The 23,432-nt window shown below is 42.8% G+C and overlaps 1 protein-coding gene across 5 annotated transcripts in view; it reads left to right on the top strand.

Moving 5' to 3' along the window:
• NPL (N-acetylneuraminate pyruvate lyase) overlaps positions 1–23,432 on the top strand; it is a 36,227-nt gene that overhangs the window by 5,240 nt on the left and 7,555 nt on the right. For 4 of the 5 annotated variants that reach the window (XM_025878008.2, XM_025878007.2, XM_025878004.2 and 1 more), the window contains exons 3-9: positions 8,968–9,041; positions 10,709–10,796; positions 14,649–14,706; positions 18,509–18,584; positions 20,143–20,235; positions 21,067–21,215; positions 21,351–21,397. In XM_025878008.2, coding sequence (XP_025733793.1) covers positions 8,968–9,041; positions 10,709–10,796; positions 14,649–14,706; positions 18,509–18,584; positions 20,143–20,235; positions 21,067–21,215; positions 21,351–21,397 — 585 coding nt within the window. The remainder of the gene's footprint in view (positions 1–8,967; positions 9,042–10,708; positions 10,797–14,648; positions 14,707–18,508; positions 18,585–20,142; positions 20,236–21,066; positions 21,216–21,350; positions 21,398–23,432) is intronic. The other variant, XM_073900147.1, reaches the window with a different exon arrangement.

The raw sequence follows: 23,432 nt of genomic DNA, 5'->3' as shown, positions 1-23,432 counted from the left end.
AAGAGGGGAAGTTAGCTGCAAGGTAGACCCCTTAGTATGTTTACAGTCTCATTTCAACATGGGTTAAATGTTGGGGGCCTGCAGGAGTGGAAGGTAACAACAGATGATTGCTGAGAACTCCTTACCCAGACAAGCACCCTAACTCCCAGGTGAACGTTATGGCAGTCCCTTTGCTCGTACTATCAGCTAATGGTCATGTGCCACAAGTGTATAACCCCTCTCTGGACATTGCCATGGACAAAAAGGGAATTTATCCACCTGGATCTAAATGCTTTTGACCCCTTAGAGTGGTCAGTGTGCCAAAACAGTCGCATACTGGAAAGTGTGCTTGGATAAACCAAAGTGTAGCTTAAATAAAGCATCTGGCTTTATTTATATAAAGAATTCTGGCTTCTTTAAGCTTCTCCTTTCTTTCTCTTTAAAATACAATGATAATTAACCTGCATGGTGGAGTTCTGGGTGTTAAAGTGAGATATTCCATATAATGGTGCTCAGCACAGGGTCAGGATGCACTTAGGTCAGTACGTTCATTTGAACCAGACAGGGATAAAAGGAAGGTGCGGAATTTAAGAGATCTTTAAGAAAGGCTTTTATTTTTTTGGTCTTTTGTTGTTGAATTTGTAAACTTTAACCCTACCCCCCTTTAAAATAGGCGAAATTTCTTAAGACTTAGTATTTTCATTCAAAGTTGGCCTTATCACAGTTTAGCTTTAGATCACTGGAGTTCAACACCTCCAGTTTCCAAGTTTCATGAAAAATCCCATTTACGTCTAAATCAAATTCTTGCTGAGATAGCATTTAGATTACTCAGTGATTCGTAGCAATTTTTTTTTTCTGTTGCTTCTCAGTTTCCATAAGTCCAAAGAAAGACTGAAGTCAGCTCTTTGTTGATGTGTTAGCCACTTGTTGGGCCAATAAAACAGATAAATCATGTGATTGCATGAGCAGGCAGGATTCACTTCCTGTTATTGAGAAGGATCCTATTTGCAGGCTCACAACACTACATCTGGTTGATGCTGCTTTAACCTTTTTAATCAGATCCCTCAGCCTAGAAGAGACTCCTTGAACAGTCTTATTTGTTCATTTAGGACTCAGAGTTTTGGTGTGTTCTTCCTCCCTATTCTGCTGTTTTCCGGGATCGCCGAGCCCCACATATGAAGATAAATGACTCTGCTTTTCTGGATCCTTCTCCATTCCCCAATACCTCTGGCCCTGCTTCCTCCATTTCTCTGTTTCTTCTTCTTCTTTTTTTTTTTTTTTTTTATCCTTTTCCCGTCTAGGACCTTCACTTTCCTGATGTGTGCAATCAAAATAAGAATGTATTTTTTTTGCAAGGGCCTTAAGAATTAAATTAAAATGTATGTCAGTACAGAGCACGTAGTAGGCATGTAAGCTATATTAGCTCCCATATCTCCCACCACCTGCCCTTCTCATTCAAACATTACTGTGGGTACAAAGCAAGATTGGAGCTCCCACTGAGAGCAGATGGGCATTTGCCTACTTGCCCACAGGGGAGTGTGAACTTATGTTTCCAGGAGACAGAAAGAAGGGTCACATGGAATCGAATAACTGCAAATTCTGCCTGGTGACCTGCCATCATGCGAGTTTTCCCAACCTGGCTCATAAACTAAGCCACAGTCTCCATGATTGAGAATGGCTGAACAAGAGCTATTCCCCTGCATCCTTTTTTCTTTATAATTCTAAGAAATATCCAAATTCAATTCTGAATATAAGTTGTTGTTCTGAAGTGGGGAAGTTTACAGGAAGAACATGGTTAAATGGATTTTAGTTAGAGTATCTGGGTTCTTGACCCCTAGCTTTACCACCAATTAGCTGTCTGACCCTGGGAAGGTCTTGTCATCTGTTAAAAGTTCTCTTTCATATTCTGTAAAGTGTTCAGCCATATCATCTCCGAGTCCCATTTGAATTCAAAGAGTGCAGCCCTCTGGTGTTATGTCATGAGGGATATTGTAGTGATCCCAGGAAGAATGTATAAAGTACCTATAACCCCAGTCCAACCTGCACACTGCAGCCCAGTGAGCGTCCTCATAAATAAATCTAATTTTAGATTTAAGACTTCCCTCTTTAAGACTTCTCTTAAAGTCTTTAAGAGACTTTAGAGTCTCTCTAAAAGACTTCCCTCTTTAAGACTCTCTGCCGATCCCCTTTTGTCAAAGCCTTACTACTCGTCATGTGGTCCATGGACTGTTTGCTCTATATCACATAGGAACCTGCTATAAAGGCAGAATCTCAGGCCCTCCTACATACCATTAAGTCAGAACCTGCATTTTCACTGTCCCTGGATGATTCTTTAGCACACTAAAGTCTAAGATGAACTGATCTAAAGTTAAAGCCCAACTTTCTGCATGGAGCATTGGGTGTTATATGCAAACAATGAATCATGGAACACTACATCAAAAACTAATGATGTAATGTGTGGTGATTAACATAACATAATAATAATAAAAAAAATAAAGTTAAAGCCCAGACTATCTGGGATACCTCTCCTGCTACATTTCTATTGCCCCATACACCTCATGTTCTTTCTTCCCTCCGTGCCTTTACACATTCTCTTTCCTCTGCCTTTTTCTACCACCATGCTCTCCTCTCTCTACTCCACATGAACACTTCTAGTCATCCATCAAAGCCATTCTCTGGTGCTTCTTTCCCATTTCCTATAAAGAATTACAGAGTTCTTCCCCCTGTGCTCCCACAGTAGCCTGTGCACACCTTTTCACATTACATCAGAAGTATTTGCTAATGAAAATTGCTCTAATAACTGTTTGTTACGTGCCTGTCTCTCCCAACAGGCTTTGAGCTGCTTAAGCTTATTCGAGAGATATTTGTCGAGTACCAGACAATACACAAGGACTGAGCATGTTTCTTATTTATCTTTGTATCTTCAGCATCTAGCACAGTGAATGGTAAATTTTGTTATTTCATGAGGAAAAGCTAACACTAATTGGCTAAACACTACGTGTCATTGTGCTGGCATTTTAATGTACATATTCCAAATTCATCTTCATAACAATTCTGAGAGAGAACTGTAACCTCTGTTTCTGCAGTTGATGAGACCAAGATCCTAAAACGTTAACCCACTGCACCTAGCCATGGAGCCAGAGAGAAAGGTCCTTCTCTACCCATCTCATCTCTTGTCTTTCTACACACTAGAAGACGTTTGCTTTCCTTAGTTGTTTCAAGAAGTCACTTCTTCCCTTGGGCAAGTACAGTCGTTAAAATAGAAAGTCCATTTCATAGGGGCACCCGGGTGGCTCAGTCGTTAAGCGTCTGCCTCTGGCTCAGGTCATGAGGATCGAGCCCCGCATCGGGCTCCCTGCTCCGTGGGAAGCCTGCTTCTCCCTCTTCCACTCCCCCTGCTTGTGTTCCCTCTCTTGCTGTGTCTCTCTCTGTCAAATAAATAAAATTAAAAAAAAAAAAAGTCCATTTCATGGACGCCTAGGTGGCTCAGTCAGTTAAGTGTCTACCTTTGGCTCAGGTCAGAATCCCAGGATCCTGGGATCGAGTCCCGCCTTGGGCTCCCTGCTTAGAGGGGAGCCTGCTTCTCCCTCTGCCTGCCGCTACCCCTGCTTGTGCTCTCTCTCTCTCTCTCTCTCTGACAAATAAAATCTGTAAGAAAGAAAGAAATTTCAGATTGGCTAAAATGTCAAAAAAAAAAAGTTATTTTCTCCCTCAAATGCCTTTGACTTCACCATGGGAATCTTCACAATACCCTCTAGTAAAAACAGGCTGGTTACCCCAGTCAGAAGGGGCCTGGACTGCTGGAGTTGGAGTTTGGTATTGTCTTTTTAACTGTGTGGGGGGACTACATGACCCAGATTCCCAGAACAGAATGTTTTCTGGCAAGGCAGGGCAGTTATGGTCCCTGAATACTTCTCTGCCCAAGGAGTTTTAAAGTAGCCAAGTAGTTATTTTGCCAAAAGCACACATAACTTTCATCTGGTTTTGAATGCTGAGAGTTATATGTAAAAGGCAAAAAAATCCGATTTTCTGACATGTGTGCCAGTTATGAAAAGACCTCCCTGGTGATTCTGTATTCTCAGATACAGTGAAAGTCTTTCGTTTTGTGTCATACACCAGGAGAGGAAATGAACAGCAATAGAGATTTTTCTCTGAAAAGCCACCTCCGAAAAATTCCTTTATCCTTCTGTCCTAGGAGAAGAGAGACAGCCTACATGCTGTTTCAAACGGTATCCACTCAGGGCCTCAATTTGTGGCAAAAATAATTGGATAAACATTCTCTCCTCTTACATGGTTTGGAAGTAAACTAAATGTCCAAGGGTCTAGAGGATTAGCTAAGTTCTGTTCATTCATACAATGAAATGCTGTGTAGCCCATATAGGAACAGAATATCTGAAGATGCGGGAAAATACTCAGTTTGGCATGCTAAGTGATAAATATCACAATGCTTTGTACAATATGACCATATCCATTTAAGAAACGCTGCACTGTATGAATAGAAAAATATCAAAACTACTAATAGTGATAATCTCCAAGGAGATAATGAGTGGGTTTTTCCTTCTTTTTATATCTTGTGTACTTTCAAAAATAAATGACATAGCTTCTATGGTATGAAAAATTGGAAGAAAATCATGGACCTAAGGCAAAGAATCTGAACCCATGGGAACTGAAATTAAGATAGTGAATTGGAGTTAAGTAGGGGAGTGACTTCAGCAAGCATGGTATTTGGTTCTGAGTCACTCAGCACTGAGATGGCCAGTACTTGGATGTGTTCTTGAGGCTCACAAAGGAAGAGACATTGCAGTCCCACCTTTGGAAGAGAACTGGTTTGTGCCACCTCTTACTTCCATGAGCAATGAACCCCAGACAGCCATCCAGCGGGGAAGAGAATATTCCAGTCTTACCATTTGCATTATCTCTAGTGACTTCGGATGACATAAACCCACATACCGCAGAGAGGTAGATTATGGTGGAGAAACAGGGAAGGGAGCAAAGTCCCCAGAGAGAATTATCATCCTGCTCCTACCTTGGCCCTGCTGTTGGGGTACTTTTGTGACACCAAGGGTAACAGCTCTGGGTAATTTCCCTGGGCTCACTTGTGACTGTAGCCACTGAACAACAATGCCAAGGGCTGCAAGCTTGCACCTCTAGTCAGACAGAGACCTGAAATCCCTGAGGTGGTCTGGGGGGCTTCTATGCCTACAAAGGGGGCAGCCACAACTCCTCCCTGCCATTCAGTACTGTACAGAAATGTAGGCCTGGCCTTGTTAGATCTTCTGGCTTTTCCATCATTTTTCATAACAAGAAAAATTTTTATCACTGTGAAGGTCAAAACACATTTAGGAGCCATCTCTTTTCAACCTTTTTCTCTCTCTAAGAGGACTTGGTAGTTCCAAAAGACTATCTGTCCAAGGACATTTTGGGGTAACTCTGCCACTGCCCAGAAATTCTACCATTAGTGTCACTCCTGTAGGCTAGGGGCATTTTATAAGAAGCAACAAACTGCTTTCTTGAAGGGATAGATAATGTATCACCCCTAACCCGAGGGAATTTGTAGCTGTCCTCCAGCAAAGTCTAAAGGAGTAGGGGGTCAGTGTAGATGGAAGCATTACCCATGGAAGCCACAGAGTGAAGTGTGGAGTTCACTGAGGAAGGAGAAGAAACCGCGGATTTCATATACTGGCCTCGATCTGCCTAAGGGTGCAGCCAACTCCCTGGAAAGTGGAGGGCGCCAGAATAGGGCCAGATAGACAGCAACTTAAGAACGTGGGAGGGAAGGAGGAGTGCAGGGTTTCATTCTGTTTATTCCAGACCCACCTCCTCCATGAAGCCTCCTTTCCCAGCCTCCCTAATTGGAGTGATTCCCTCTTCTGAACGCCTGTACACTTTCTAACTCAGTCATAGCCCTCAACGTACATTCCTTAATATTCTAGTTATTTGTATACTATGCCATCTCCTTTCCTAGTTAATAGTGAAGTTTACACATATCCTGCAGGTGTGGGGATAGGCTGCTCTGAAGGCAGAGATCATGGGGGTTTCCTCCTCACTGAGCTTCTGCACTATGCCAGGTGCAGACAAGGGGTTGTCAGGGATAAAAGGCACAGTGCCTGCCTTCAGGAAGTCCTTGCTCTAGCCTGGAGGGTGGGCATAAACAATTTACAAAATGATCCTCGTGGTAATAGAGATGTGAACTTTGATGGGGGTGTGAGGTATTTCTGGGTTTCATCATGAGGAATAGTAACAGCAGTAATGATTGAGTGTTTCATTGGAGCCAGGTAGAGTGCTGAGCACATGCAGTGGACTGGCGGTGTGGGTCCCTGCTGAGTTTAGAGTCCACTTTGGGGATATACACATACATCCCCCAACAGAAACAGTTTCTCTCCTTAAGTACTTCTGAAAATGGAAACAAGCTCTCTAGCTTCCCTTTCCAAATGATGAAGCATTAGATTAAACCAAAAGAACACACATCAGAGGGAGTACTGTACCTACCAGCCCTGACCATCCAGAGCTCTCCAAGCTCCCCCTCAGTGAAAAAGCCAGGCCTACCCTAGGTGATCTTGAGTACGGGGCTGGGATGGGATTGGGGAGGTGTCAAGACTTTAGTGAAAGTGTCCGGGAGCCACTGTGTTTGAATCTGTGATTCCAACACAGGCTGTTGCCCACTAGGTTTATTTTCTGTTTCCAATCTGTGATTTGGAAGTGTGATTGGGAGCTGTTTCCTGGTTGCTTGCATTGGTAGATGGACATCATAGGTCAAAATCTGGGTTTTTATCCTGCAAACAAAACCACTGCTGATTGTCCTGCATCTCGTCACTTATCCCAAGTGGTGAAGGGCTTGATGGAAGCAGCCAGGAGCAGGTTCAAATGGTCAGGAATGTCTGAGGCTTAGACATTTCAAGTTGAGCAGGTCAAGCTGACCTAAATGAGGGTGTTGAGATAGATTGTCTAGGCGGATAACTTGCCCATCCTCCTTTTAGGTGAGAACAACCTAAGTTTGTTCCTGTTGTGCATTCAGGAATCCTCCCTGCTCAGCAAGACAGAGGCCAGGATTTGGCATTTGAGCAAGTGGGGCGGGGGGGGGGGGGGGGCAATGTTACAATACCATGAGCCATTAAAGAGGGAGTCTGCTCCCCCTGGGGGCTTTTATAACTGCCTTAAAACACACTCTTCCCAAGTGGCTGGCTCAGATGTCATTTGCATGTTGGGGACAGTGATCACCTGTGCATTCTTTTGCTTTTATCTCTCGTGTCCCTGTTATCTTTGACAACTACCCTTTGATGCCTTTGTTTTCTATACGCATCCGATTTTTTGTTTTGTTTTTTTTTGCTAAGGAATACAGTAAGTAGAAATGAAAAGCATGTTAATAGGTTGAGATTAAACTAGGATTCTCTGGCCCCCATTGACAAAAATATAAATGGAAGCCAACTAGTACTTTTTGTCCTTGGCGATGTAACTAACCATGGCTTCTGCGACATTTAACACCCACTATAGCCACAGCCATAGTTTTCCTTTGGCTTTTCACTTTTTTTTTTCCCTCTTTTAAATTTTTGTTATGTTAATCACAACACATCATTCGTTTTTGATGTAGTGTTCCGTGATTCATTGTTTGTGCATAACACCCAGTGCTCCATGCGGTACGTGCCCTCCTTAATACCCATCACCAGGCTGACCCATCCCCCCACCGCCTCCCCTCTAGAACCCTCAGTTTGTTTTTCAGAGTCCATCGTCTCTCATGGTTCGTCTTCCCCTCCGATTTACTCCCCTTCATTCTTCTCCTCCTGCTATCCATCCCCCGTCATCCTCACCTGCATTTTGACTGAGAACAGGTCATTTTATATGATGTGTATGTGTCAGTTTCTAGATTTTAAAATCAATGTGACTAAGGAAAAGAGCCCTTATTGCTTTAAGCGTCAGATCCTTATAAGGTCTTTGCTTTTCAAACTGCCGCGTGCATGCAGATCACAAGGGGATCTTGTTACAATGCAGATTTTGACTGGTTAGGACTGTGTGGGGGCAGGGAGGGCAATGCTACAATACCATGAGCCATTAAAGAGGGAGTCTGCTCTGCATTTCTTACAGACTCCCCAGATGCTCTTCCACAGACCACGCTTTGAGAGGCAGTGAGAGCAAAGTTCCTCTCCAGTGTTAATCTTCTTTGATTTAAAACTAGCAAATACAACTGAAGCTTTCATTTGCTGTCACAAATATTAAGTGCTAAAATTCTTAAATTATTAAGATCCAACTTTCCTATCTTGTAAGCCTAAAAAATGCTTCTCACCAAGTGGAAAATATTAAATTCTCATTTAACAATGGCCCCAATCATCCTGCTTCCCCAAAAGAGCAAAAGATTACTAAGTAATTACTTTTTAAATATTACTTGTGAGAATGTTTAAAGGTAAAGCCTTTGTGATAAATAACGGTGTGTTGCTCACATAAGTGAGGCATATATGAATAAGTAGAGAAATCACCAGGCTCAAAAAACAAGGAAAAGCCAGGCATTATTTAGAGCAAGTTAAGAATTTTACAAATTGGCTAGGTGGACTTTTTTTTTTTAATTCAATTTAGTTAACATATAGTGTATTATTAGTTTCAGGGGTAGAATTTAGTGATTCATCAGTTACATACAACACCCAGTGCGCATTATATCAAGTGCCCTCCTTAATGCCCATCACCCAGTTACCCTACCCCCACCCCTTTCCCTCCAGCAACCCTGAGCAGACTCCCTCTTTAATGGCTCAGTTTGTTCCCTATGGTTTGCCTCCATCTCTATTTTTATCTTATTTTTCCTTCCCTTCCCCTATGTTCATCTGTTCTACATATGAGTGAAATCATATGGTATTTGTCTTTCTCTGACTTATTTTGCTTAGCATAATATGGCTGGGTGGACTTTTAATAACTATTAACAAAAGAGAGCAGTTTATAGATTTGAAGATTGGTTGAATAAAGACTAAATATGCTTTTTTCCCATTTTTTTCCTGTGTCCTTTAGAGAAATCAACTTTTCAGTCATTGGTCAGTATGTGGATTATCTTGTGGAAGAACAGGGAGTGAAGAATATTTTTGGTGAGTCATCTTTAGACATTTCTCTAGACATCTCTAGCCCGGTCCTTAGAAAGTAGCTCTCACCTGGTTCTAATTAAGAGGTCACAGTGTCTTGTGTCATAGGTTATGACTGAGCCTGGCTAAGCTAAGTAAAATTTGCGAATCTGTAGACTCATCAATTTTAGACCTGGAAAGCACCTCAAGAGATTACCTAATTTGGTGGTGTACCTTCAAAACAGATAAGGTGTTATTTTTATCCCAACTTAAAGAAGAAAATCTATGGCTCAGATATATTATTTAGGGTGCCTAAAGACACTTAGCCAAGGAATGATAGAGTAACAGCCAAATCCAGACTTCTCTCTCTTAAGAATGGGCTTTATTGTGTCTTCACCACACTTTTCATATAATAAATGTAGAAAGACTAAATGCAGCACACAAAAGAATCACAGATCCAGCAGTTATCCTCATTTATTTCATGGACGGTGGAAATTAAAAAATCAGACCTTGAACATTTTAGGCCTGAGAATATACAAACCTGTGATTGAGTTGCTCCGTGTGTGGTGTTCTGAGTGCTTGAACACCTACCTACAGACTGGACCCTACAGCTTTTTCCCAAGCTCCTGCTCTACCAACAGGGGTCCCTCAAGAACCTGGAAACACGAGGTCATAATCCAGGCAGGTTAAAGCCTCTGCGAACAGGTGGTCAGGGCACATGTCAAAACCAGAACCTGATTACAGAACCACTTGGTGTCCCCCTACAGCTCCAAGCCATGGTGGGGGAAGACTGATTCTTACTCTTCAAAGGGCCACGGCTCTCCCCTGGGTATAGGGAAAAAGTAGGAACATCCCTACTAGTAGAGCATACTTGGAAGTGTATTAAGACCCTAAAGGAGTGATAAAAAACACTCTTTCCTACTCTCACCCCCCCTTCTCCAACTGAGCGCTCAGTATTTGGAGATCCAAATGCATTAGGCCCCAGTAATGTATCCTAGTGCTGTTTGCATACTATCTGTGATCCATTAAGAGATTACTGTATTAGAAGGGAAAGTTTTAGAAACACAGCTTTGGATTCAAATTTATTTAGTGATTCAGAACCTCATCTCTGCCTCTGTAGATGAGAAGAACCATTTGTACTTTGCAGGGTTGTTGTGAAAATAAGTGACTATTGTAAGAGTGCTTAAATAAGAAATATTAATATCCTTGGTGTTTTCTTATGAATTACCATGAAGAAATTGTCCTAGAGTGCTACAATCATGTTAAACTCTAGACTGAGGTCTTTGTAGATCTGTAGTATGTACCACTGTCCTCATAAGTAAATCCCACTTTTGACCCCTTTGACAGCCCAGTACTGGGTGGTGGTGATTTTCCTGCCATTCAAGCCCAAATAATTGGATATTTGCCTAAAATGAGGACAGTTATCTCAGTCTGCTTTCAAATACCCTGCAAGGACAGGTTTGTCATTACAAGTCATAATTAACCTTCCCACTGCTTTGAACACGGTGAAGATGGAAAAAAGACAGTCTTAGATAAAAATGGAAACATGGCGTTTCCCCTCCAGATTCCATCCTCTGATCTTTCCCCACATCCCTTCCCCTTAAGCAGGGAATTCTGACCCTGCACTTCCTGCGTTGGTGTTGGAGGGGCAAAAGGAATCGGTTGGCCCCACTAACTGACTCTGTTTGGAACAGTGAATGGCACGACGGGAGAAGGCCTGTCCCTGAGCGTCTCAGAGCGTCGCCAGGTCGCAGAGGCATGGGTGGCCAAAGGGCGGAACAAGTGAGTGGCGTCACCAGGATGAAGGCGCTCTTCGAGAGAGCTGCGTAGAGTATGGCTCTTTTCCGATGGCATAGCCTCCCACCTTCTGGTCAGAGGGCAAGCCTGAGGCATGGGGATCCTGGCACTTTGGCAAGGAGCTGAGGCAGCGGAGAACCCCTCCCTTCTGGGTGGAAGGGCAGCCAGACTGCGAGGCCCACCTGGCTCCCAGAGGGTCCATCTGGAAGCTGGAAGCTGCCCCTTCTCTATTTACAAAGCCAGTCCCCTCGGGTTACTTGTCCTTGGGCTGAGGGGATAAGAGGGGGAGCGGCTAGTGACGGACTCTGTTGTCCCCTGGCTCTTGTGAACAACTCCAAGCCCTTCCCCGCTCAGGATGGGTACCTGAGGCTTACATCAGCCCTTGCTTCCCTACATCTCTGTGCATATGACTCAACATGCTCTCTGTGGTGCTGCTTTCTGTAGTCTTCAGGACTCAGTTCATGCCCTGGTAGTCAAGTCAAGTAAAACAGGGTCTCTGCCTTCAGCTTGCTTGCCATCCAGTGGAGATGTCAGATCGTGAAATTTAACACTGATTTTTCTGATGAATAGTATAAACAGGGATCAGAGAAGGCAATGGTTGACGTTGCATTAGGTGGAGGCAAAGATTGGAGGTTAAGTACCAAGTGAGCCTGGAGCAGTTGTCAGTGTGAAGCCCATGACCTCCTTGGGGATCCTCAAATGGCTTCAGAGCACCTTGAGGACTCGGAAACTGTATGCCAAGGCTGAGTGCATGTCCATGGAAGGAGTTTCTGCTGATCCATCAGCTTTCAGCTCATTTCCGGTCAGACTGTGAGCCCAAAAAGATTAAAGACCATGGACGGAGAAACAAGGAAGGTTAAGGATCAACATTAAGAAAAGCACCAGAGGGGCGCCTGGGTGGCTCATTCGTTAAGCGTCTGTCTTTGGCTCAGGTCGTGATCCCGGAGTCCTGGGATCAAGCCCCACATCGGGCTCCCTGCTCAGCCGGAAGCCTGCTTCTCCCTCTCCCTCTCCCCCTGCTTGTGTTCCTTCTCTCACTATCTCTCTCTCAAATAAATAAATAAAATCATTTAAAAGAAGGAAGGAAGGAGGGAAGGAAGGGAAAGAAGGGAAGGAAGGGAAAGAAGGGAAAGAAGGGAAGGAACCAGAAATGGGGAGATAGGGAAGAAGGCAAAGACAGAAAGCCCTCAGAAGGGCAGGAGGGAGGTCAGAGGTGAATCCTGCCACTTAAGGAAGAATGTTTCAGAGCTTGCCACTGTAGCATGGGACTCTACAGCCAGACTGCCTGAGTTTGGGTCCTGGCTCTGGCTCCCACTAGGCTTCTGAACTCAGACAAGTCACTTAACCACCCTGTGCTTCACCTATAAAATTGGAATAAAAGTATGTATCTTATGGTGGTGGTGAGGATTCGAGCAGTGCCTGGCACGTAGTAGCAAGTCTTATACGGGAATTCATTGTAATTATTTGCAGCGGATGCTGTGTTCGTCATCACATTTGTTATAAATGTTAGATGTTGTGATAGTCAGTAGATGGAGGGCTGAGAAGACGGTTGGTTTGAAGTGACCGTGACCAATGACCTCAGAGAGAGCAGAGCCCGTCGGTTTGTTGAAACAGGAGCAGACTGCAGTGAACTGTGGATCGTGGATCACCGCAGACGTGTGGGGGTGGGGGCCAGGAGCACAGCTCGTTCTCGGAACATTTTCTGGTGAAGGGAAGGAGAGATGGAGTGGTAGGTTAGGGAGGAGGAAGCAAGATGAGAAGAAGGGTAGTTTTGTTTTGTTTTTTTTAAACATGTTATTTATTTATTTGACAGAGAGAGAGTGAGAGCACAAGCTGGGAGACAAAGGGAGAGGGAGAAGCAGGCTTCCCGCCGAGCAGGGAGCCCGATGCGGGGCTCGATGCGGGGCTCGATGCGGGGCTCGATCCCAGGACCGATGCGGGGCTCGATCCCAGGACCCTGGGATCATGACCTGAGCCAGAGGCAGACACTTAACGACTGAGCCACCCAGGCGCCCCCCCTAGTTTGTTTTAAAGTGGGGAAGTCCTGGGCATGTTTCTCTGCTGAAAAGACACTGTTACAGGAGAAGAGATCAAGAGAGTAGACAGCTGATACCTTTGAAAGGAAGGTCTGGGGGGTGGGGAGAGGGTTGAAACAAAACGCAAAGTAGATAGTGTAACTTGAGAGGACAGCCCAGAAGCTGGGAGGAAAACATAGAGGAGAATACGCTAAGCGTGGGGGTGCAGAAGAGAAGTGGGGCAGTCTGTGTATGAAATCTGTATATTTCTGGTGTGTTGGAAGTGAGCACATCTGCCAGGAACAAGGAGTTGAGTTAGAATTAGCTTGAGAATAGTCCAGATGTGAAGTAGCCACTGCAGGGAATTGGAAGGGAAGTAAGTCATGTTGAACAGAAGGCTTTTTGGAGCCTCGTTCTCCTGATCTGGGAAAGGACAAATTGGCATAAAAGCCATAGGATGGTTTTATCTAGCAGCACCTAGCAGCAGGGTGGAAGGAGGAAGGCATGGATGGCTTCTTTTAACCTAAGCCAGGAGAGGTGTAAAAGATTTAAGGAGGTCTGCAGAAAAGCTGCTGATAAGAGTAGAGCCTATCAGTCAGCCTTCCTTTCTCCTTTCAAAGGTCTTAATCCTTTAAAGATTTTTTATTTATTTTTATATGGCACAGAGACAGAGATAGTGAGAGAGAGAGCATAAACAGGGGGAGCGACAGGCAGGCAGAGGGAGAGGGAGAAGGAGAAGCAGGCTTCCTGCCGAGCAGGGAGCCCAATGCGGGGCTCGATCCCAGGACCCTGGGATCATGACCTGAGCCGAAGGCAGCCACTTAACCGACTGAGCCACCCAGGCACCCAAGGTCTTAATCCTTTAAAAATGCAACCCTGGGGCACCTGCGTGGCTCAGTGGGTTAATCATCTGCCTTCGGCTCAGGTCATGATCTCAGGGTCGTGGGATCAAGCCCCACGTCGGGCTCCCTGCTCAATGGGGGGGGGGGTCTGCTTCTCCCTCTCCCTCTGCTCCTCCCTACCCCTCTGTTCACTCTCTCTCTCTCTCAGGTAAATAAATAAAATTTTTAAAAATGCAACCCTGATCACATCACTTCCTTAGTGAGGCCCCATTTCACCTGAGACACGGCAAATCAAGAGTCACTGGGGACTCACTGATGGGACCTAAACAAGAATATGGCGTCTCCACCCCTTGAAGATGGCATGTGCATGTTATTCAGGATCCCTCAGGAGTCTCTGGGGTGACTGGACTCACAACCGAGTTTTATTAATCCTCTGAAAACACCAGGCTCACTGTGGCCTCCTCCCATGGGGCTACATGGAGCACCCCTAAAGATGAATATTGGGATCTCAGAGGAAACCTCTCATAAGAGGCCAAATTCTGAGGACTGACAAGATAGGAAAAGCTTTTTACAGTGAATTCATTTCTCATGTGGCTTGTTCCTGGCTGTACTCTTTGAAGATCCTCTTTGTTTTTATCTCCAACCAGAAATACCTCCATGTTACACCAATCTCCACACACATATCACCATCAATACACCATCTAAAATAGTGCTTCATCAAAGTGCGTAGTCAAATACTGATTGACTCTTGGCTTCAAAATTCTGCTTGGTTAGACCTTAAATTTTACTCCCTGGACATTTTTTTTTAATCCCCTATTAGATTAATTTTAAATAGACTACTATAGAATTTAATAGTTTTGAGGTTGAGATTAGCAGAACATTAGTTAACTGCCAAAACCAGTACAAACCAGGGTAGTTCAGCCCTTCCTTCCATGTTACTGTAAACTTCCAAGTGATGCAACAGCTTTTCTCTTTTGCAGGTTGGATCAGGTGGTAATTCATGTAGGAGCCCTGAGCTTGAAAGATTCACAAGAACTGGTAGGTATGTAGGTCCATCTGGGAGAGACCACTCAAGGGGCCTCCTTTTCCTTTTATTATTGGAGCATGGTTGATATATACAATATTATATTCATTTTAGGTGTACGACATGGTGAATCGATAATTCTGTGCATTACTCAGTGCCCACGAGGATAAGTGTAATCTCCATCTGTCACCATACAATGTTATTACCATATTATTGACTACATTCCCTATGCTGTACCTTTCATCTCTGTGGCTTGTTTATTTTATAACTAAAAGTTTGTACCTCTTAATCCCCTTCACCTCTTTTGCCCATCCCTTCACTGGCAACTACCAGTTTGTTCTCTATATTTATGAGCCTGTTTCTGGTTTTTTGTTTATTTGTTCATTTGTTCAGGTTTTTTTTTTAGATTCCGCACAAGGGAAGGGGCTCCTTTTTTTATGCTGAAGTTAAACTCAGTACCATTTTTGCTGTATATTGGATGCTGTCATTGGGGAATATGAGGTGTGGGACCTCAGAGCTCACCATCCAGAAGCAGGCATGGAGCAATAATGAGAGTAGCCCGAGGTGGTAACTTCTATAGCAGAGTTTTGAGTAGGAGACAGAGGCCCGTCTTCCTCCGAGGGGTGGGTATAGAGGTAGCTCAGTTTGCAAATAGGGAGAAGACCTTGAGCCAACCTCAGTTTCTCTAGGAAGCAAAAGGCGAAGCCATCTGCCGGGCATGAAGGAGATGGAAGATGGGGTTCAGAGATGAAGAGAAGTAAAAATTGAGAATCACTGCCAGGGGAATGGGAGGGAAAACTGAAGCACAGGAAGACTGTCTCCACCCATGTTCTTGTCAGCATTATTTACAATAGAAAGAGGTGAAAGCAACCCAAATGCCCATCAATGGATAAATAGATAAAATATGGTATATACGTACTATTAAAGGACAAAAATACAAATGAGTAATTTAAAAGATCAAATTGGCTTTATTGAATGAATCCAGCAGCATCCAATCTAGCAAATAGAAAGGAGCTCTATTGAGCTGTGGAAAAGGAAAGGTAAAAGACAGAGAGGGAGCAAGAAAAAGGAAATTATTAGCAAAGAACACATTGTTTTAAGCAAGGTCGCCCTCCTAAGGGCAATGGTAGGGGTCTGACAGTAAATTTCCTAGGGCTGACCAGGAAATTCCATGTTGACAGTTTAAAGGTTACATTCCTGGGAGGATTGAAACTGAAGTCAGGTTAGGTATTAAGTCTTGGTTTGCTGACATGGGTCCTTAACATAAGTGACTCCATTTGGGTCCTGTGGTTTTCTTTTTAACAATACAATGGAATATTATCCAGCCTTAAAAAGGAAGGGAATCCATCCTGCCACCTGCTATAATATAGGTGAACCTCTTTGAGGACATTAAGTTAAATAAAATAAGCCAGTCACTAAAAGACAAATACTGTATGATTCCTCTGAAATGAAGTATCTAAAGTAGTCAAATTCATAAAAACAGGAAGTAGAATGGTGGTTGCCAGGGCCTAGAGGCAGAGAGGAAGAATTATTTAATGGGTATAGAGTTCCAGATTTGCAAGATGAAAAGTTCTAGAGATCTGTTTTATAACAATGTGAATATACTTAAAACTACTGAACTGTACACTTAAAAATGATTAAGGTGGTAAATTTTATGTGGTTTCATCACAATTAAAAAAAAATTTTTTTTTTGAAGTAAGCTCTACGCCCAACATGGGGTTTGAACTCATGGCCCTGACATCAAGAGTCAAATGCTCTACCAAGCCAGCCAGCCACCTCTAATTAGTTAATTTTTTAAAAAGGATTGCCCAGGGCGCCTGGGTGGCTCAGATGGTTAAGTGTCTGACTTCAGCTCACATCATGATCTCCAGGTCCTGGGATCGAGCCCCACGTCGGGCTCCCTGCTCAGCAGGGAGTCTGCTTCTCCCTCTTCCTCTGCCTCTCCCCACTGCTCCTGCTCTCTCTCTCTCTGTATCTCTCTGTCTCAAATGAATAAATTAAAAATTATTTAAATAAATAAATAAAAAGGATTGCCCTTTGGTGCTAAAAAACCAACTGAAGTTGTAAGTCATAAATCTGTCTTACCACCATTCAACTAAGTTATGAAAATTTCTTTCTAGGTATAGTCTTCAACCAGAATATAGGTTCAAGAACACGAACAATTGGATTGCTCCAGGTTTAGAGATTAGCAGATTAGGTAGAGCAAAGGGCAGGAATGGAAGGAGTTAAAGTTTCTGGCAGAAAAGTACATGACCTGGTGGTTTTGAGGACTTTGTGAATTGGGTAAAAAAAGAAAGCTCGAAAGTGTTGAGGTATTTACCAGCAGGCCCAGAAACTGGACCACTACTAAATTAACCATGTTTTCAGAATTTATATATTCTGATTTCAAAGATTACAATGACTTGATCTAGCCCCAACATCTTCTTGATGGGTTTTGTTTTTCCTATTACTGAATTTAGAAATGGGATATATATTATATATATATATATATATATATATATATATACATAAAATATATATTTGCAAAATTGCAATTCAGTACTCTTAGGCAAGCCACAAGGGAAGGCATATTGGTAGGTGGTTGCTTAATAAGCCTAGAATCAGAACTTGGAGACTTGATTTATTCTTCTTATGCGTGATTTGTTCTTCTTTCAATAGGGCTTTCGATTAAAATAGTGTGATGTAGGAAATTTGTTTTCATCTCTTTTTTTTTTTTGAAGATTTTATTTATTTATTTGACACAGAGAGAGATAGCAAGAGCAGGAACACAAGCAGGGGGAGTGGGAGAGGGAGAAGCAGGCCTCCCACTGAGCAGGGAGCCCAATGCGGGGCTCGATCCCAGGACCCTGGAATCATGACCTGAGCCGAAGGCAGACACTTAATGACTGAGCCACCCAGGAGCCCCTGTTTTCATCTCTTTTTAATTGCTTTCTTTTCCTATGTGTGATATAAATTTTAAAATATTGTCATGACGTGAAAGGTTGTCATCCATTGAGCCGAACACTGGAATAGTGTAGAGATAATCTTAGGATAGAGATAATCCCCTTCTGTAGGGATAATCCCCTACTATGGGGATAATCTTGCCAATGAGACTGTATCTGGCATCTGCTTAGCCATAACTCCATAGGATGATGTTTGAATGGGCACTGCCATCAACTGTCTCTTAGCTGTTTCCTTTTTTCTTGTTTTCAGCTAAGGTTATCCTTCTACTCTTGTCCTAATGGAGTGCTAAACAAATGATTCAAATATATCCAACTGGTGGCCAGTGATTTAATCAACCATGCCTATGTAGTGAGGCCTCCACTAAAACCCAAAAGGGCAGGTTTCAGAGAGCTTCCAGGTTGGTGAACATGTGGAGATTTGGGGAGAGTGGAACACATAGAAACTACACCCCTCTCTCCATACCTTGCCTTAGGATCTCTTCCATCTGGCTGTTCCTGAGTTAATATCTTCTTACACTAAACTGGTGGCCTAGTAAGATGTTCCTCTGAGTTCTGTGAGCCAGTCTAGCAAATTAATTGACCCAAGGAGGGAATCATGAGAACCTCCAGCTCTGTAGCCAGTCGGTCAGAAGCACAGGTGATGACCTAGGTTTGTGACTGTCATCTAAAGTTCAGGGAAGCGGGGTAGTCTTGTAGGATGGAGCCCTGAACCTGTGCAATCTGTCTCCAGGTAGATAGTATCAGAGTTGAGTAGAATTGCAGGACATGCAGCTGGTATCAGAGAATTGCCTGTTGATGTGGGGAAACCACCCCCCAACCCACAGACATCGAAATTGTCACCAAACCCATAATGGTCTTCTTTCTTCTTTTAAAGGCCCAACATGCAGCAGAAATAGGAGCTGATGGCATCGCTGTCATTGCACCTTTCTTTCTCAAGCCATGGAACAAAGGTAAGCAAATAGTCTAAATACACAGTGCCTCATGTGGTCCACTTCTTTTTGCCTTCATTCAAAATGGTCATGCTGACCTTCTGAAAGTAAAGTTGTATGGACTTCTATGGGCATGAATTTGCAGCGGTACAATAGCTGTCCAGAATATTTGGTCTCCCTGGATCCATACAAGAAAAGACTCCTTTAAGAAGGGCTTCAACTCTTTTGCCAAGTAATCTGATTAGGTCATCCACCAAGCCCCAGGTCAACCTACAGGTGCCTGTGTTGGCTCAGGCGTCCACCCCTAGTCTAATCAGTTGTGTAGGGAGTCAGAGTTACATGGCAAAGCATGGGATCATTTTTCTCAAAAAAAGAGGAATATAAGTGATGGGCATCTTGAGACTACATGTTCTATTCAAGGCTGAGTCAGTAATGAATTTAAGGGGGATTTCAGAGAAAGATCCATGGTCTTCCAAATTACCAAGTTAATTACTTTCTCCTTCTCTGCTTTCTCTACGGAAACTATTTGTGGTTTCCAAGTATACTGAGTCTTTTTAATCCTTCTGATGAGCAAACAAAGGAATACAGATTTTGAAAGAATTGAAAACAGACAATCCATGATTGCATGCATGATTAAATAAATTCATAACTAAATGTAATTGGGTCAAAATTACTGTGAAATACCATCGATTATTGGTGGAGAAAAAATAATTGTCAATATAGGATAAGTAATTTAAATACTGCCATCTTGGGAATTGAGAATGAACATTTTAAGTTTTTTCACATGGTTATAAAAATTTTACATGAATACATTTCCCAAAAAGACAAAGGAAAGATAATGAGTTATACATAATATTTTTGTCAAATATTTATCATGGACAGAGTACATCATCACAGTATTCAGATGAAGTATTTTCTCTCCCACTCTCCAGTGTAAGCATCTTCTGCAGTAATGTCGCAGTGAAAGCTCATGGAGGATGATGTAGGAAATTGCAGATCCTCAGTAAACTAGAATGAATTCTCTTCTGCTATATCTGGATTTCTCCCAAAATGGGAAAAGTGCCAACCTCTGGTTGAATTATTGTGAGGTGTGCCACTATTCTTATAACTTCCCTCTTTGAGCAAATGTTTATCTTTTTGTTGTAGAATTTTCTCAGTTACAACTTGATGATTCTGATCCTAATGCAAATTCCTTATTCACTGGCCACATTTAGCCCTTGTGGGGTAAGAACACAAGAGTCCAACCGACGGGCTTCTGGCTTTGATAAGAGTATTTCAAGAGCTTCTCTTAATATGTGGGAAGGTTTGCACCAGTTTTTTAATAGTATTTAAGGACAGCAGGAAAGTGATCATCTTATTTTGGCCTTTCTACAGAAAGGAAAATAAACCTTTGAATGAAGTGAGTTGCAAAGACATTCCAGTATTGATCTCAGGGATGGTTGAGAGAGATCGAGAATTTTCAGCTTCTGAGAGGGATGGTTACATTTCAATAGATGGTTAGGTTGTTTTTTTTTTTTTACCAGGGAAAGCCAGTGTTTTATACTTGTTCACACCATGGCTTGTCCTGCTATTCTTTCAGATGCCTTGATTAATTTCCTAAAGGAGGTAGCTGCTGCCGCCCCAACATTGCCATTTTATTATTATCACATTCCGGCCTTGACAGGGGTAAAGAGTAAGTACTGCTTCTTTCCATGTTTCTTTCCCTCCATCCCTCACATCTTACCCTGTTTCGCTGAGAAACTCCCACTCCATCACACTCCACCCTGTGTCACAAAAGCATAAAACTATTGACTGGATGTTTCGGATTGGCTCCAAAATAAGTCAGTCTTATCAAAAATAAGTCCCTCTTATCAATCATTGACACTACCTTATAATGAACGTTTTTAAGTGTGAAAGATGCATTTCTAGCAGACACCTTGTGTCGTGTATGAGAAGACACAAGCCTCTAAGCCCCATAAGGATGAAGAAGACTGTGTCTACCTTGTACTTTACTGTATTCTCAGTGCCTGGTACATAGGAAGGTACTTTGATCCCTCCTCACTCTTCTTTTAGCTTTCTTTCTTTCTTTTTTTTTTTTTTTTAAGATTTTTAAAACTTATGGGATCATGACTTGAGCCAAGGCAGATGCTTAACCGACTGAGCCACCCAGGTGTCCCTTCTTTTGACTTTTCTTTTATTGTTACTATGCTTCTCCAGAAAGGAGATTGTTACAATTAGATGAGATTTCTTAGGAGATTATTTTTTAGATACAATTCCTTTCTACTTCCTTAAAAGAAAAAAAAAATAGAAGCTGTGCTTTGGAAACGTTCATCTGTTGTCTTCAAGGAATGGAAGCGTGGGGGCTGAAATTTGATGAGTACATAGGAACTCCTAAGTGAGGGCAAGGGACGTCCAGCTGAGAACAGCCCCTGGCACTCAGGGCAGATGTGAGGGGCTCTACAAGGCGGGATTTGACATTTTCTGGAGGGGTGCAGATTCGTGAGGCATTTTCTGTTTTGAGCAGTTCGTGCTGAGGAGTTGTTGGATGGGATTCAGGATAAGATCCCCACCTTCCAAGGGCTGAAGTTCAGTGACACCGATCTCTTAGACTTCGGGCAATGTGTTGATCAGAATCGCCAGCAACAGTTTGCTTTCCTTTTTGGGGTGGATGAGGTAAGTCGCCCACTGGCCTGTCCCAGCAGGTTTGTTGTCCTCCAGAACAATTTGTAAAGCTGTTGAGATAGCAACATTTTTTTTTCTCTTACTCTTTTTCCTAAAAGTGAATACCCTGTGTCTGTTTTTGCTTAGCAGCTATTGAGTGCCCTGGTGATGGGAGCGACTGGAGCAGTGGGTAGGTAAGCCTGACTCGTTTTTCCCCATAGTTATAAATGTAAAGTACCCCCATGGAGGCATTCGCCGCCTATGTGGTTATACTTATTGCATGGACACCTTTTCTAACAAAAGCTGCCTTTCTTTCCCCCTGTCTTTCAGCGAAAAGGAATTAAGTAGAACTTAGCAGTTTGTTAGCAACTCAGTCACTGTTTTTAGAAGCATCTGTTGCAATTAGAGGTGAGGCACATGAGCTAAGAGCATGCACAGAATTTGTCAGAAATTACTTAGTTATTAGTAACAGGAACCCATTGAAAGTAGCTAATGCGGAAGAAGACACATTATTATAAACTACTGGGAAATTAGGTAAAACTCAAGAGGAGGAAATGCAGCCAGGCCTCAGAGAAGATGAGAACCCAGGCCTGCAAAACGCTCAACAGCCAGGACAGATGGTTCTCCATCTGTGGTCCTCTGGAGACTCTCACCCCTGCGTCTCTCTGCATACCTCTCTCTTTCCCTCTCTTGCTCTCCAGGTGCGCTCTCTATGCTTCAGCATGCACATGGCCAATTGTGGCTGCCCGGTCGTGAATCTCATCTCAGGATATCACTAGATAGCACTGCCTGTTGGGCTCACCTAAGTCCAGTCAGCTGCAGCCAGCTAAGTAGAATTACATGGCCTGATGCCTACTCAGGCAGAGGCAGGCAATTTGATTAGCATGTCCACTGCACATGTTTACCTAATTCATTAGAAACGTGCCTGCAAGGGATTGAGTGAAATATTCGTGTTAACTGAAAGTGCATTTCCTTCATATAGGAAAAGTGTAGGAGAAGCAAAGTAGTATTGATAACATGTCTAGGTGAGCATGGCTTTGATGAAGAATACGTAAGTTGGATGATCTCAATGGCTTATTCACCAAGCCAGGATGGTGACGTCCTGTGACATCCATTGTCACTACAGGGACATTTCTACCACGGGAACCTGAATGCCTGGATCTGCTGCTGACCATGAAATTCTTACTTTCTTTTCCCCCAGAAATTCTTACTTTTTTGACTTTTGTTTTTTGGCCTCCATACTAGGTATTTTAATTCTGTCAACATAATCTATAAGCAAAGTACATTTCGTTAGACTTTATTTCTTCTTAATTATAATTACATTTCTCTCTAATTAAATATGCCTAAGGCCCCTGGGATTTGAATTTTAGTATTCTGAAACTCCTCAGGCATATTGTGACTTAGGAGTGTTTCACATTTATAAGGGACTTCTCTCAGCTATTGTATTTTATTTTTCCTTACTTTATTACCAGAAGATAATGTGAACTTCATGTTCTTGGAATCCCTTGCTGTTCACTCCAGGGTCTCCATATATCAAGTACCAACAATATTTTGTTCTTGGTACATCAAGATAAATGTATTTTTCTGAGACTGACTTACTATATGAGAAGTTGCTAGAAACTGCAGAAACATCTTTGTTAAGAATTGCTGTACACTTCTACCTTGCTGATTTCTCTAAGAATTCAGTGATTAGTCTGAGGTATTTGTCTTTACTGGTAGAGTTGGATATTATTTTTTTTTTAAGATTTTATTTATTTATTTGACAGAGAGAGACACAGCGAGAGAGGGAACACAAGCAGTGGGAGTGGGAGAGGGAGAAGCACGCTTCCCGCCGAGCAGGGAGCCTGATGCGGGGCTCGATCCCAGGACCCTGGGACCACGACCTGAGCCGAAGGCAGGCGCCTAATGACTGAGCCACCCAGGCGCCCCTGGATATTATTTTTTTAAGTCCACATTTTATCAGATCAAATAACTTATTTTCACTTTCACTTGTGCTGAATTGTAGTAGATGGCAGCATGAAGGGATGAGAGCCTTTGCCACAATTGTGTAGCCTTCTTTAAGTCGTAGTTTCTTCACAACCAAAGAGAAGCCAGGGCTTTGAGGGGATTAGACATGATTTATGTCAAGCACCTGGAACACAATAGACAATAAATGATCTCTCATTTTATTATCATCTTTTATTATTATTATTATTATTATTAGAAAGTAGTCTCTAGGTAACATATAAA

This window comes from Callorhinus ursinus, unplaced genomic scaffold (genome assembly GCF_003265705.2).
Source record: "Callorhinus ursinus isolate GAN/ISIS: 27379988/994484 unplaced genomic scaffold, GSC_fseal_2.0 scaffold13, whole genome shotgun sequence".
Lineage (NCBI taxonomy): Eukaryota > Metazoa > Chordata > Mammalia > Carnivora > Otariidae > Callorhinus > Callorhinus ursinus.
This window is presented reverse-complemented; position numbering and strand designations above follow the sequence as displayed.